This window comes from Thamnophis elegans, chromosome 13 (assembly GCF_009769535.1).
Source record: "Thamnophis elegans isolate rThaEle1 chromosome 13, rThaEle1.pri, whole genome shotgun sequence".
Lineage (NCBI taxonomy): Eukaryota > Metazoa > Chordata > Lepidosauria > Squamata > Colubridae > Thamnophis > Thamnophis elegans.
This window is the reverse complement of record NC_045553.1, coordinates 2,684,000-2,699,798: the sequence shown is the minus strand read 5'-3', so window position 1 is coordinate 2,699,798 and position 15,799 is coordinate 2,684,000. Positions and strand designations below refer to the sequence as shown.

The 15,799-nt window shown below is 48.1% G+C and overlaps 1 protein-coding gene across 1 annotated transcript in view; it reads right to left on the bottom strand.

The window, feature by feature from the left end:
- DNAH10 (dynein axonemal heavy chain 10) overlaps positions 1-15,799 on the bottom strand; it is a 112,170-nt gene that overhangs the window by 40,479 nt on the left and 55,892 nt on the right. Inside the window, exons 43-52 of the mRNA XM_032229343.1 lie at positions 15,224-15,440; positions 14,612-14,731; positions 12,537-12,682; positions 10,413-10,565; positions 9,540-9,800; positions 7,811-7,983; positions 6,070-6,163; positions 4,064-4,231; positions 2,692-2,880; positions 1,276-1,447 (exon numbers count right to left, since the gene is read on the bottom strand). Of these exons, the coding sequence (XP_032085234.1) occupies positions 1,276-1,447; positions 2,692-2,880; positions 4,064-4,231; positions 6,070-6,163; positions 7,811-7,983; positions 9,540-9,800; positions 10,413-10,565; positions 12,537-12,682; positions 14,612-14,731; positions 15,224-15,440 (1,693 nt within the window). The remainder of the gene's footprint in view (positions 1-1,275; positions 1,448-2,691; positions 2,881-4,063; positions 4,232-6,069; positions 6,164-7,810; positions 7,984-9,539; positions 9,801-10,412; positions 10,566-12,536; positions 12,683-14,611; positions 14,732-15,223; positions 15,441-15,799) is intronic.

The window sequence follows — 15,799 nt, the reverse complement described above, 5'->3', positions numbered from 1 at the left end:
GATCTATCTATGGATCTATCTATCATCTATCTATCTATCTATCTATCTATCTATCTATCTATCTATCTATCTATCTATCTACCTACCTACCTACCTACCTACCTACCTACCTACCTACCTACCTTTCTACCTACCGTATCTATCTACCATAACTATCTACCATATCTATGTATCTATGTATCTATCTATGTATCTATCTATCTATCTATCTATCTATCTATCTATCTATCTATCATCTATCTATCTATCTATCTATCTATCTATCTATCTATCTATCTACCTACCTACCTACCTACCTACCTACCTACCTACCTATCTATCTATCTATCTATCTATCTATCTATGGATCCATCTATCTATATCTATCTATCTATCTATCTATCTCTGTCATCTATCATCTATGTCTATGTCTCTTATCTGATATCTATCTATCTATCTATCTATCTATCTATCTATCTATCATCTATCTATATACCGTATCTATCTACCATAACTATCTGCCATATCTATCTATCTATCTATCTATCTATCTATCTATCTATCTATCTATCTATCTATCTATCTATCTATCTATCTATCTATCTATCTATATGGCTGTGTATGTTTATATTCCTGCATAACTTTGGAGCGCCTGGAGCAATTTCAACCAAACTTGGTACACAGATGACTTACTCTCTGGAGACAAATACTGTGGGGAACGAAACCCCCTAATGCCCTTCGGGGTGTGTGTTCTATAAAGATGCAGCCTGTTGTGCCTTAAAATGAATTCTACTGTACTGCCGTAAAATGACTTCTACTGTACAGCGCAGTGGCATTGTCATGGTAGTGGCTTCACAGTACTCCACAAGGGGGCTCCCTATGGTGGTGGTGGGGGGAATCCAACATTAGAAATGACGTTTGGTCCAGACATTTTCCCCCTATAAATAAATTCCTGGGTAACACCAGATTGTCAACTAGTTTTCAAATAACAATGTTGCAGCTCCAGCCATATGAATTTACCTGATTCCTTGATCTCAGGGTGTTTTTTTTTTTTAATAAAGTCACAATTAATACCAGTTTAATTTCTCAAAACACACAAAACACAGCTCATAACTGTTTACATTCATCTTACAGCCTTGTTGATTGACTGAAACTGAATTAATTGAATTAATCATACTAGTTTTCTACAAAAGAACAGCTCTGGTCACCTTCTCTACTAACACCTTAGGAGACCAGTGGAAGCGCAAAGCGTCTCTCAGGGCCGGTAAATGAAAGCCCAGCGTGCTTTCGAAATACCTGAGGTTAACATGTTGTTGATGAGCTCCAGGAATCCTTCTTCTGCCACGTGGGCATCCGTAAAGAGGAAGACGATGACTTTATTCTCGATCCCGAGCCTCGTGTAGAGAATCTTGAGGTCTTCCCGTAAATTGTTCTCGCTGTATCCTCGGCTGAGAACTATTTCAAAGACCTAAAAAAAAAAAAAAGCGAAGGTTGCATCCATCGGCCTTTTTTTTTTATTTTCACACTTGGGCTTAGGTTTTACTAAGCTCTCTCAGTGGGACATAAGGTTGATTATGTTTTTCGATTTATGTATTTATTTATTGAATTTATGTCTCTGCAACTCGCTTCAAGCCAGCTTTTCACAGGCTAAGGAGGATTGGCAATTTTCAAGCCTGCTACGCCTTCACCAAAGTAGGGGAAGGTGTCAACGTGAACTGGGGAGGAGGGTCAAAAGTCCACTCTACTAGCAAAATCCCACCATTTTTTTGTAATTGGCTCATGCTTATCATTTTGAGTTTTTGGTGCATCTGTCAGGGTTCCAATTGATGCACCCACAGCAAAGAAAACTCCGAGGCAGGTAGGTTCCTCAAGGAATAGTTTTATTGGATATATCATATTGGCACAGATCTGGTGAAAACCAACTCTGAAGGTTCCCACAGTTTTCACCTAATTAAAAGTAGAGGAGTTTTGTCCTTTCCCCAAACAGTCACATGATCCAATCAAGGTGTCTCCCAGTTGCCTGGTGATGTCACGCCTCCTCTCTTTCTGACCAGATGTGAGAATGTCCTTGGTTCCCAAGAGAAAGTATTTTGTTTTGGCTATAACAGCTATCTCTATTCCACTCTTCTCTCTCCCTCAACTCCAGTGTGGCAATACTGAAGTGACAAAATGGCTTCGATCAAGTCAGCTTCAGGATTGACAGGATCCCTGAAAGCAGATTAAAGGCGGCGTCCCAGGTCTCCAAGATTTGAACTGTCTGATGGTTCCCCTCGCACATATCTGCTAGTCGTTCCTGACTCTAGAGGGCGGTGCTCATCTCCGTTTCAAAGCCGAAGAGCCAGCACTGTCCAAGGACGTCTCCGTGGTCATGTGGCCGGCATGACTCAACGCCGAAGGCGCACGGAACGCTGTTCCCTTCCCAACAAAGGTGGTTCCTATTTTTCCACTTGCTTTTTTTATATGCTTTCGAACTGCTAGGTTGGCAGAAGCTGGGACGAGTCACGGGATCTCACTCCGTTATGCGGCGCTAGGGATTCGAACCGCCAAACTGCCGACCTTTCTGATCGACAAGTTCAACGTCTTTGCCCCTGAGCCATCGCGTCCCCTTGTCTGATGAATAAGATCGAATGGGATTCCAAAGGTGGCGTTAAAACAGTTGCCAAGGTTGAAAAATTTCAACAAAGGCTTTTCGGATAGAGCTGTATGGCTCACCTCACATCCGGCGGTGTAGGCTGCTAATCTCGCCAAGGACTGCTTTCCGGAGCCACCGACGCCTACCAGCAGGGCGTGGCCCCGGTCCATCCGGATGATACGATGAACCCGCGTCAAGTGCTCCAGAGCGTCGTCGAACAGCACGAGGTTCATCTTCGTGTTCACTTCATTGTATTCTTCCAAAATCTCCTGCGAACGAAAAGTCAGACAAAAGGATGGCTTAGCAATAACAATAGCAATAGCAGTTAGACTTATATACCGCTTCATAGGGCTTTCAGCCCTCTCTAAGCAGTTTACAGAGTCAGCATATCGCCCTCACAGTCTGGGTCCTCATTTCACCCACCTCGGAAGGATGGAAGGCTGAGTCAACCCTGAGCCGGTGAGATTTGAACAGCCGAACTGCAGATAACAGCTGAAGTGGCCTCCAGTACTGCACCCTAACCACTGCGCCACCTCGGCTTGGGGAGGAAGCTGCAGGTTCAGAGCAGGAAGTGTGGGATGACAAAGAAAGAATATCCAGATTGGAGGTGTGGAAGAGACAGAAAGTCTCTGGAAATCTCTTTTGTGTTATGATTGGGTCGTCCCAATGAGGGGTTTTCTCCTTGTTATCTATGTAAAAACTAGCTGTTGTAGCCCCCCCAGTGGAGCTGGCAGCCGATTCGGACAGTGAGGAGGTTGGGGAGGAACCTGGGCCAGTCCTGAAGTCTGGGGAAGGCTCTGATGAGGGCTGTATCGGAGGCAGAGAGGGGGCCAGAGCCGTAGGCCAGTTATCAGCTGCCTTCGGAGTCAGACATCAGTGAGGCAGAAGAGCAGCTGGAGCCTGTTCCCAGTGTCCGTGTGCGCAAAGTGGCCAGACGAAGGGAAGAGCTAAAGAACACGGGTCGACTTGAGAGGAAGGCCAGAGGTGGACGGTGAATGGCCCCTCCCAGAGGAGATAAAAGAGGAGCGAAAGGGGAGTGGAGTTTGCAGGAGACCATTAGTTCGCTTAATTGGTTCGTGACTCCGAGACTCTTTGCCAAGTTCTTCAGGGATCGGCCTGGCAGCTCTCCAAGCCAGATGAGGTCTGTGACTGTAAATCCTCCCTTGGAAGACTTTGCTGGAGGTGAATGAGCAGACTTCACAGTCAATAAAGTTAGGAAACCCTAACTAAGTAAAAGCTAGTTTTGGAAACTCTTCAACTGCATAAAAATCTAACTTAGAAACTCTTATAACAGTGTTAAAACTAGTTTGGCTGCCCGCATGCAAACCAGGGCATGGAGAAGGGAAAAGTCCCCAACTGGATTTGGCTTGAAACTTCATTTCAACTCCCCAAGATGGAAAAATATATATATATATATATTTTTTTTTCCTCCTGAAGTTGGAAGTGCCGTACCTGGAAGAGAGCTTTGGCTGCGTCATAATCTTGGATGTCTTCGTAAACGCGAGGCTCCCCCTCGTTCAGGGCCATTCGGAAATCTCCAAACAGGATGGGGTCCCTGATTGCATTTTCAGCCGAGTCTTTGAAATTCGCTTCTAGCAGGTGTTGTATGTGGCCTTGAACCTTGGGAAAGTTCCAGAAAACCCACCGGTTAACTCCAGAATTACTAACATGCATCAGTGGGAATTACAAACTCCGGAATTAGCAACCCCGGAGAAGAGAATATTTGTAGCTCAGGGTAGAGCCGTGGGGGCCCCTTGGTGCTCTGTGAGCTTGATGGCTTGCCTGTAGACGTTTCATCACCCAACTAGGGAATGTTATCAGTGCTAGAAGGGAGTAAGGTTTGTGGAGAAGAGGAGGAGGATCGGGAGAGGATGACTGTGTTCTTGGAGCTTGATGGTTTTCTTGCAGACTTTTCATTACTAAAGTACATTATCAGGACTAGAAGGGAGTAAAGTTTGTGGAGAAGAAGAGGAAGAGGAGGAAGAAGAGGAGATGGAGAAGGAGGACTGTGGGGTCCTTGATGAGGTTTGTGGAGAAGAAGAGTTTAGTTTAGTTTATTATATTTATATGCCGCCCTTATAGGGCGGCTCACAACTCAAACCAAGGAAGGGGGATACAGACAAAAAATTAAAAAAACAAAGCATAACAATGCATAGTTTAAAAACACACAACAGTCATACCTTTTGAGACGGGGGCAACAGCTCTTTAGCCCCAGGCCTGTCGGAACAGCCAGGTTTTAAGGTCTTTGCGGAAGGCCTGGAGGGTGGTGAGGGTTCGAATCTCCACGGGGAGTTCGTTCCAGAGGGTCGGAGCAGCCACAGAGAAGGCTCTCCTCCGGGTAGTCGCCAGTCGGCACTGGCCGGCGGATGGAATTCGGCCTAATCTGTGGGATCTAATCGGTCTAGTGGAGGTGATTGGCAGCAGGCGGTCTCTCAAGTACCCAGGTCCAATACCATGAAGGGCTTTATAAGTGACGACTAGCGCCTTGAAGCGTATCCGGAGACCAATAGGCAGCCAGTGCAGCTCGCGGAGGATAGGTGTTACGTGGGTGAACCGAGGTGCACCCACGATCGCTCGCGCGGCTGCATTCTGGACAAGCTGAAATCTCCGAATGCTCTTCAAGGGCTGCCCCATGTAGAGCACGTTGCAGTAGTCCAGTCTAGAGGTCACAAGGGCGCGAGTGACTGTTGTGAGGGCCTCCCGGTTCAGGTAGGGACGCAACTGGTGCACCAGGCGCACCAAGAGAAAGAGGAGGAGGGGGAGAAGGAGGATCATAGGGTCCTTGGTGCTCTATGAGATTGGTGGCTTGTTTGTAGACATCTCAACACCCAATTAGGTAACATCATCAGTGTTGGAAGGGAGGAGGAGGGGGGAAGACTGTGTGTCCTTGATACTCTCTGAGCTCGGTTTTTTTTGTTTCAGGGATTTTTTTGCCCAACTAGGTAACACCACCAGTGCTAGGAGGAGAGTGGGGCTTTCATTTATATAAACAGAGAGCAAACCCCACTCCCCTTCTAGCACTGATGATGTTCCCTAGTTGGGTCATAAAATGCCTGCAACAAAACAACCGAGCTCAGAGAGATCGCCAAAAGCCCCACAAGTAGCTGGACTTCGCGCAAAATTGCCCCTGAAACATAGCAGGAACCTCACAGACCATCAGGCACAGCTGATGGCCTAGGCATTCGTTTACTAGCGGTGCGGAAGAAACGGCCTACACCGGTAGCGTTTTCATCCCTGCTATTGGTCCTCATGGGACCAAGGAACGGGGCCTTGTGGGAAAAGGCAGGCCTGGGGATGCTCGAGCCAAAAGTTGAATCCAACTAAGGATTTCTCTGCCAGGAAAGGTCTGCTTGGATCCTGCCTCAGAGCTCCTTTGGGGGAAAAAATAATAATAATTCAAAAATGCCATGTCCCGAACCGGAAGTGTACGTTGGGAGTTTCAAAAAAGAAGAACCTACCAGGGCTTTGTCTGCCTTGTTGATCAGCCGGTCGTGGAAAACCCGCAGGCATTCGTTCCTCCACACCCTCACCATCTGGGTGACTGTCTGGAACCTGCGGCAAAGCTTTCAGTCAGATCAGCCAAGACGAGGGCGTGGAAGGCCACGTCCAATGAATCATCATCATCATTGTAATCATTAAGAGCCGCAGGGGAGCAGTGGCTAGGGTGCAGTACTATAGGAATAGCAGTTAGACTTATATACCGCTTCATAGGGCTTTCAGCCCTCTCTAAGCGGTTTACAGAGTCAGCATATCGCCCCCACAGTCTGGGTCCTCATTTCACCCACCTCGGAAGGATGGAAGGCTGAGTCAACCTTGAGCCGGTGAGATTAGAACCGCTGAACTGCAGATAACAGTCAGTTGAAGTGGCCTGCAGTACTGCACCCTAACCACTGTGCAACTGCGGCTCTTATAATAGTACTTAATAGTACTGCAGGCTACTTCTGTTGATCACCGGCTGCCAGCAGTTTGGCAGTTCGATCCTGACCGGCTCAAGGTTGACTCAGCCTCCCTTCCTTCCGAGGTGGTTCAAATGAGGACCCAGATTGTTGGGGGGCAAGAGGCTGACTCTGTAAGACGCTTAGAGAGGGCTGTGAAGCACTGAAAAGTTGCATATAAGTCTATTGGTATTCCTTCCTCCCTCCCTCCCTCCCTCCTTCATTCCTTCCTTCCTTAGAATGCAGTATTGCAGGCTAATTCTGCCAACTGCCAGCAGTTCGATTCTGACTGAACTCCAGGTTGTCTCAGCATTCTGTCCTTCCGAGGTGGGTCAAATGAGGACCCAGATTGTTGGGGGCCAAGAGGCTAACTCTGTAAGACGCTTAGAGAGGGCTGTAAAAGCACAGTGAAGCGGTATATAAGTCTATTGGTATTCCTTCCTTTCTTCCCTCCCTCCTACCCTCATTCCTTCCTTCCTTCCTTAGAATGCTGTATTGCAGGCTAATTCTGCCAACTGCCAGCAGTTCGATTCTGACTGAACTCCTCCTTCCGAGGTGGGTCAAATGAGGACCCAGACTGTTGGGGGCAAGAGGCTGACTCTGTAAACCGCTTAGAGAGGGCTGTAAAAGCACTGTGAAGTTGTATATAAGTCTATTGGTATTCCTTCCTTCCTTCCTCCTTCATTCCTTCCTTCCTTCCTTAGAATGCACTAAAGCACTGTAAAGCAGCATATAAGTCTATTGCTATTGCTTTGCTCTTCCTTCCTTCCTTCCTTCCTTCCTTCCTTCCTTCCTTCCTTCCTTCCTTCCTTCCTTCTTGCAAATGGTTAGAATGCAGCACTGCAGGCTAACTCTGCCAACTGCTGGCAGTTCGATCCCGACAAGCTCAAGGTTGTAAAAGCACCGCAAAGCGGTATATAAGTCTAAGTGCTATCGCTAATAACCTTCCAAAGACACTGGGTGTCAATAATACCTTTGCTTCTTTCCCCTTAAACAGTAATATTAAAATGATTACAGGTAGCCCTTGACTTAAAACCACAATTAGGGACCAAAATTCTCAAGTCACCTGATTTTATGGCTTTACTTTTTTTGCCACATTTCTTAAGCAAATTCCGGCGGTTGTTAAGCAAATCGCCCAGTTGTTAAGCCAATCTGGATTCCCCCAATGGACTTTGCTTGTTGGAAGTCATCCGGGAAGGTCACAAGTGGAGATTATATGGTCTGGAGCTGCCACAGCTATTTGAATGGCCTATCGCACACTCACCGTTCTGGGGTGGTTTGAACCAACCCGTTGTACACCCTGGAGAGATCGCGCAGGTTAAAGATGTAGTGGAACTTTGAAGGCGTTGGTGGCAGGTCGCGGACGATGGTTTCGTAAAGGGTCAGAGTACAGGTGGTGATTTTGTCCGCAATGGCAGAGATGGACTCGTCAAAGGTCTGCCGATAAAAAGAGGGAAGATCTTTCCATTAAAAAAGAGAGAGAGAGAGAGAAAAAAAAAGAGAGAGAGAGAACTGTGAAAAAATATCACCATTTTTGTGGTCTATTTTTCCTTGGTTTCTATTTTTAATACAAATACAATAGAGTTGGAAGGGACCTTGGAGGTCTTCTAGTCCAACCCCCTGCCTCGGGAGGAAACCCTACACCGTTCCAGACAAATGGCTATCCAGCATCTTCTTAAAGACTTCCAGTGTTGGGGCATTCACAACTTCTGGAGGCAACTTCTGTTCCACTGATTAATTGTTCTCACTGTCAGGAAATTTCTCCTCAGTTCTAAGTTGCTTCTCTTCTTGATTAGTTTCCACCCATTGCTTTTCTCCTTCCCGATTAATACAAGTAGTCCCGGACTTAAAACGGTTTGTTTAGTGACTGTTCAAAGTTACAACGGCACTGAGAAAAAAGACATGACCGCTTTTCACAGTTATGACCTTTCCGACATCACTGTGATCATGTGATCAAAATTCAGATGCTCGGCAAGTGGTATGTACTTATGACTGTTGCAGTGTTTCCCGGGGGGGGGGGGGATCATGTGATCCCCTTTTGCGACCTTCTGACAGGCAAAGTCAACGGGGAATCCAGATTCGCTTAACAAAGGGGTAACTAACTTATCAACTGCAGTGATTCGCTTAACAACTGTGGCAAGAAAGGTCGTAAAATGGGGGGAAAAACCTCAGTCAACAAATGTCTCATTGAACACCAGAAATGTTGAGCTCCATTCTGGTTGTAAATCAAGTACCTGTAAACTAATCTACACTGACTCAATCTCTTTTTCTCTGTCCTCTCTCCCCCTCCCTCCCTCTCCATCCCTCCCTCTCTGTCTCTCCTCTTCCCCCCTCTCCATCCCTTCCTCTCTTCTTCCATCTCTCCCCCCTCTCTTTCTCTCTCCCTCTCTCTCCTTCCCTCCCTCTCTCTCCTTTCCTCCCTCTCTCCTCCCTTTTTCCCTCTCTCTCCTTCCCTCCCTCTCTCCTCTCTCCCTCCCTCTCTCATTCCCTCCCTCTCTCCTTCCCTCCCCCACTCTCCCCCTCTTTCTCCCTCTCCCTCCTTCCCTCTCTCCTTCCCTCCCTCCCTCTCTCTCCCTCCCTCTGTCTCTCCTCTTTCTCCCCTCTTCCTCCCTCTCTTCTTCCCTCCCTCTCTCCTCTCCCTCCCTCCTCCTCTCTTTTTCCCTCCCTCTCTCCTTCCCTCCCACTCTCTCCTTCCCCCTCTCTCCCCCTCCCTCTCTCTCCACTCTCTCCCTTTCTCCCTCCCTCTCTCTCCTTCCCTCCCTCTTTCTCCTTCCCTCCCTCTCTCTCCTTCCCTCCCTTTGTCTCTCCTCTCTTCCTCCCTCCCTCTCCTTCCTTTCCTTTCTCCCTCCCTCTCTCCTCTCTCCCTCCCTCTCTCCCTCCTTCTCTCTCCTCTTCCCTTTCTCCCTCTCTCCCTCCATCTCTCTCCCTCCATCCCTCCCTCTCCCCGCGCTCCCTCTCTGTCTCTCCTCTCTCCGCCAAGGAATCCAACTTACCGCCAGGTGCCCTTTCAAAATGGAGGCATAAATCAAGTGCAGGGACACTTCCGAAGGGAAGGGCACGTTGAACACGCTGAAGAGCGAAATGAAGCGCGGGTCCACTTCGTTACGGCCGCCCCCGGCTTTGCCCATGGCGGCAATGAAGCCCAAGTCGCGGAGGTATTTGCAGTTCATCTCCTTCCCCCGGTCGTACAAGGCGCCCTTCTCCAGCAGCAGTTTCAACAGAGCGATGGGCTGCTGGGTGCCGTATTCATCCACCTTTGTGGAAATGGAAGAAAAGAAGGGCTGAGAGACCAGGGGTAGCCAGCCTGGTCTGCAGATGTCCTGACCGAGGCTTCCCGAGAGCCAGAAGCAAACTCCTTGTCCCGACAAAAAAAACCCTTTTATTAATTGACTGTGGATTCTGCTCATTCACCTCCAGCAAAGTCTTTCCAGGGAGGATTTACGGTCACAGACTTTATCTGGCTTGGAGAGCTGCCCGGCCGATCTCTGCAGAACTTGGCAAGGAGCCTTGGAGAGTCACGAACCAATTAAGCGAACTAATGGTCTCCTGCAAACTCCACTCCCCTTTCGCTCCCCTTTTATTCTCTCTGGGAGGGGCCATTTGGGAGAACCGACAGTTAAAAAATACTTAATTTTTTAAAAAAAAGTTGGGACATGCCCACCCAGTCACATGACCCCCACCCCCACTAAGCCACGCCCACAGAACCACTAGCGGGAAAATTTTCAATTTCACCACTGGCCTCGACGTGACCTAAGCGGAACCGACATGGATGAAGGCCCGTCTTTTTCGTTTGAGGACTACATGTTAAATCTCTCGCGATGTCCTTCCCCTCTTCCCTGCCCGGCTCTGGCTCCTTCAGTCCTTACCCGAGGCATGTTCATGTCATCCATAAAGACCAGGAGCCGTTTGCCCATGGGAGGCCCGTACGTTTCCTTGGTCCGCTTCTCCACGTTGGCTTCCATGTTCCGCTGAATGTCCATGGAGGTGGTGCGAGAGGAGAAGTTGATCACCAGTAGCACCTGGATGGGAGAGATTCAAAATTATTACGGCCAGAAATACAGGCTTGCGGAGGAGGCGGCCCGGCATGGTCCGGTGGTGTGGTGGGATGTAGTCTGGATTCCCAAGAGGGAGGGAGGGAGGGGATGCGCTGCAAGAGGATTAAAAGACAACGAAGTTTGGATAGTTTGGTTGGGTGGGAGGGAGGGAGTTCAGATGGCTCTTCCCTGGAAGTTCTCAGAGTAGACCTTTAAGGATGCAAGTCCTTTGGTTCGGAAAGATTTCTGTCTACAGATGAGGAGCAGTAAAGGAAATCTCTCAGATTTCTCTCTTGGTGCCTGGGACCTTGTAGTAGAGGAAAGTCTGTAGAGATTCTCAGTCATCCAGGTCCAATTGTAGAAAACTTAAATTGCCAGTTCACATTGTCAAAAGCCTTCTGTGCATCAAGAAATGCTTTGTTTTTCGGGATGAGCCTCATAATATTCCAAAGTATTCAAAATCATTCTCATATTGTCTTTAATTTGTCTCTTTGGTTAAAAAAACCATTTTGATCTGAGTGGATAAAGCTATTTAAGTATTTTTGAGTCTCTCTGCTAGTATAGATGCAAATAGCTTATCATCTGGGTTTAATGAAGAAATTGGTCTATAATTCTTAGTTTGTGTTAAATCAGTCTTCTCCTCCTTGAGTAGCAATGCAATGTATGCTTCTGACCATGATTTCGGTATTCTACTCTCAGATATCACTTCATTCATGACTTCTAAGAGTGGGAGAGTCAAGGTTTCTTCAAATGTTTTGTAGAATTCCACAGGTAGTCCATCCGGACCTGGGGCTTTTCCATTATTTTGTTTTTTAAATGCTTCCGTTAGCTCCATCATTGTTATTTTACTTTCCAACGTTGTTCTAGTTTCATCTGATATCTGGGGAAGATTAGCATCCTGTAAATACTTTTTAACTCCTCCCTCTTCCACCTTCTCTTGTTCATAGAGCTTGACATAGTAGTCTTGTATAATTTTTTTTTTCTCAGTGTTTCCATACTGAATTTGTCCTTGCTCATCTCTTAATTGGAATATTTTCGTTGAGTCATCCAGCCCCCAAAGAGGCTTTTTCTTCCAAGTGGCCTCAATGACCCTCTAAAAGGATGCAAATGACCAGCTGCCTGCAAGGAGTAGAAATCCTCCAAGTGGCCTCAACGACTCTCTAAAAGGATGCAAATGACCTGCTGTCTGCAAGGAGTATGAATCCTCCAAGTGGCCTCAGTGACCCTCTAAAAGGATGCAAATCACCAGCTGTCTGCAGGGAGTATAAAACCTCCAAGTGGCCTCAATGACCCTCTCAAAGGATGCAAATGACCAGCTGTCTGGAAGGAGCATAAATCCTTCCATTCCACCACCATTCAGTTGGAGCTGAAAAAGCTTCTTGGGTGAGAAGCAAAACATATTCAAAGAAAAAACAAGGAAGTCCAGTGGTCAAAGCGCCTTTGGGGCAACCATGACCTGGATGGCTGAGAATCTCTACAGACCTTTAGCTGTACAATTTGGGATGAAGCCCCTTGGAATGGTAGGAGTGGATTTCCAGAGGAAAAACTGCAGACTACAGGTACCATTTGCACTATTTAGGTGACCCTGATGACACGGATAAAAACCTCCAAGTGGCCTCAATGACCCTCTAAAAGGATGCAAATGACCAGCTGTCTGCAAGGAGCATAAATCCTTCCATTTCCCCACCATCCGGTCAGAGCTGAAGAAGCTTCTTGGATGAGAAGCAAAACGAGTTCAAAGAAAAACCAGAAAGTCCCGTTGCTTCTTCATGAAGAGCTGAAGAAGCTTCTTGGATGAGAAGAGAAACGTCTTCGAAAGGAAAAAACAACAACAACAAGGAAACCCAGTTGCCCCCTGGGTTTCCTTTCGGTTACAGGAGAGGAGCAACCAAGAGGTGGAAAAACGGCCCAACAGATCAGAGGACGGACTCGCGATCCAGAATGCGGCAGCCTTACGTTTGTGTCCGGGTTCAGCTTCCTGAGCAGGTTCTGCGTCGTGGCCGTCTTGGAGGTCCCCGATTCTCCTACCAGAACCATCGGCCGCTTGATCTTCACCATCTTCTCCAGGAGCCAAGTGGTCCGGGTCGTGTCCACAGTTGGAACTGAAGGGAGGAACCATGGAAGGGAGCAGCCATCAGAAACCGGCTGGGAGCCCCAAGCAGCTTCACAAGAGAAGGTGTCCAACTCATCCTTCGCTACAAGGAAGGTCCCCAAACCCTTTGCTACTCCAGCCTTGGGTGTGTTCTAGGCATCTCTTCTGAAAATGCCACTCATTTGTAACATTCAAGGGAATGAAGGAGATACGCTTAAATGCTGGATCAGATTATATAAAGTAAAGGTAACAATTCCCATCACACGTATGTGTTGGTCGTTCCTGACTCTAGGGGGCGGTGCTCATCTCCATTTCAAAGCCAAAGAGCCAACGCTGTCCGAAGACGTCTCCATGGTCATGTGGCCGGCATGACTCAACACCGAAGGCACACGGAACGCTCTTCCCTTCCCACCAAAGGTGGTTCCTATTTCTCTACTTGCATTTTTAATGTGCTTTTGAACTGCTAGGTTGGCAGAAGCTGGGACAAGTCACGGGAGCTCCCTCCGTTACGCGGCGCTGGGGTTTCGAACCGCCGAACTGCCGACCTTTCTGATCGATGAGCTCAGCGTCTTGGCTACTGAGCCCCCGCGTCCCTTATTACATATTACATACTAAGTATTAAATTAAGTGTTTGAGTATTATTTAAGCTTAATTTACATCTTTTTTGCTGGAAGCATTTTCTCAGTGACAATCCAGCCCTTGCTACCTTTATTTAAGGTGAAAATGGCACTTAGCCCTATTCTAACAACCTGTAGAATCTGAGAAGGATGGAAAGCCTAATAAGTCGTTCTAAAGCACCAGGGTAAAATATCGGAGACCATCGGTTCAAATCCTGATTTATCTATGAAAGCCAGCTGGGTGACATTGGGCCAACGACCAGGAGACGGTGAATTCTAGTCCTGCCTCAGGCATGAAAACTACTGGGTGACATTGGGCCAACGACCAGGAGACGGTGAATTCTAGTCCTGCCTCAGGCATGAAAACTATTGGGCGACTTTGGGCCAATGACCAGGAGACAGTGAATTCTAGTCCTGCCTCAGGCATGAAACCTACTGGGTGACTTTGGGGCAACGACCAGGAGACAGTGAATTCTAGTCCTGCCTCAGGCATGAAACCTACTGGGTGACTTTGGGGCAACGACCAGGAGACGGTGAATTCTAGTCCTGCCTCAGGCATGAAAACTACTGGGTGACATTGGGCCAACGACCAGGAGACGGTGAATTCTAGTCCTGCCTCAGGCATGAAAACTATTGGGCGACTTTGGGCCAATGACCAGGAGACAGTGAATTCTAGTCCTGCCTCAGGCATGAAACCTACTGGGTGACTTTGGGGCAACGACCAGGAGACAGTGAATTCTAGTCCTGCCTCAGGCATGAAACCTACTGGGTGACTTTGGGGCAACGACCAGGAGACGGTGAATTCTAGTCCTGCCTCAGGCATGAAAACTATTGGGCGACTTTGGGCCAACGACCAGGAGACGGTGAATTCTAGTCCTGCCTCAGGCATGAAAACTATTGGGCGACTTTGGGCCAATGACCAGGAGACAGTGAATTCTAGTCCTGCCTCAGGCATGAAACCTACTGGGTGACTTTGGGCCAACGACCAGGAGACAGTGAATTCTAGTCCTGCCTTAGCCAGTTGGATGTCTTGGGACAATCACTAGGAGGCAGTGAGACAGACCCCCGCCCCGCTCTCTCTCTGTCCAACCCACCTCACAGGATTGTTGTGGGGAAAACAGGAGGGGGATCGTGTGTGGGATATGTTTGCTCCCTTGGGGTGTTTGTAAATATAATGAGGAAGGCGGATACAAATTGATAAAAGAATGCCTGGAAATACGCTGCATCGGAAAGCACTCAACGAAGTTGTGACTCTCAAACTTTAACCCTTTCACCTACAGTGACTCTACGGCCCATGGGGGCTGAGTCTGTTTCCCTCTTACCTAGGATGTCGATAAATCTCACTACAGGCGAGTGGTGGTACTGCGCGACCAAGCTGCTCCAGGGCACCCACCTTTTCGTGCGCCCGTCAAAGTGGAAATCGTACAAGGTGGGCAGCTGCCCTGCAGGAGAGAGCAATTGGGACACCTTAGACCGGGGGGGTGGGGGGGCGTCAAACTCAATTTCGTTGAGGGGGCATCTGGGGCGGCCCAAGTGCTCTGCCAGGAAAAATGCCTCACCCCACCACGAGGTCCGTTTTCAGCTGCAGCGGCCTCCTGCAACCTTCTGCCAGTGAAAATGGATGGCATTTTTGCTGGCAGAGGCACTGCAGGCCGATCCAGGGTGGCACCACAGGCCAGATCTAAGCACCCCATGGGCCAGATCTGGGCCCCGGGCCTTGAGTTTGACACCCGTGCCTTAAAACAGTGGTGGTGGAAGAGATACTTCTTGAGATGGTCTTCTGGAGCACCCGGGAAACAGGGCTGGCGTTCCCTTCGTTTCCTTCAGAGCAAAGTGAAAGAAGAAGAAAAAGAAGAAGAAGAAGAAGAAGAAGAGGAGGAGGAGGAGGAGGAGGAGGAGGAGGAGGAGGTCTTCTTCTGACCTCTGAAACCAACCTGGCAATTCTCCCGGTTTCGCTAAAATCATCTCGTCGTTGATGGTTGACATGGAAGAGATGCGTTTAATGAAGTCATCAAATTTCCCCCTGCCTGTTTCAAGGAGGCTGGCTCCCAAGGAGCAGTAAATGGCTTCCAGGAAGTAGCATTCAAGTATATCGGGATCCTCCACTTCAGTCTCAATCAGCGAATCGAGCATCATGCTCAACTGAGTCACCTGTGGAATGAAACCCCAGAGTTGAAAAAAAAAAGCTCAGCTGGCCATGAAATTCTGGTTCTTTTGGGAGGGGGGGGGTTTCTAAGGAAGGATGTGAAAGAAGGGGAGTGTGAATTACTTAATTAGCAGCAAATAGCGACAGTACTTAGTCTTATATACCGCTTTGGAGTGACCTATAGCCCTCTCTAAGCAGTTTACAGAGTCAGCCTCTTGCCCCCTGACAATTTTGGGTCCTCATTTTACCCACCTCGGAAGGATGGAAGGCTGAGTCTATCTTGAGCCGGTGAGAATCGAACTGCTGAAAGTCGGCAGAATCAGCCTGCAGTACTATATTGTAACCACTGCGCCACCGTGGCCTA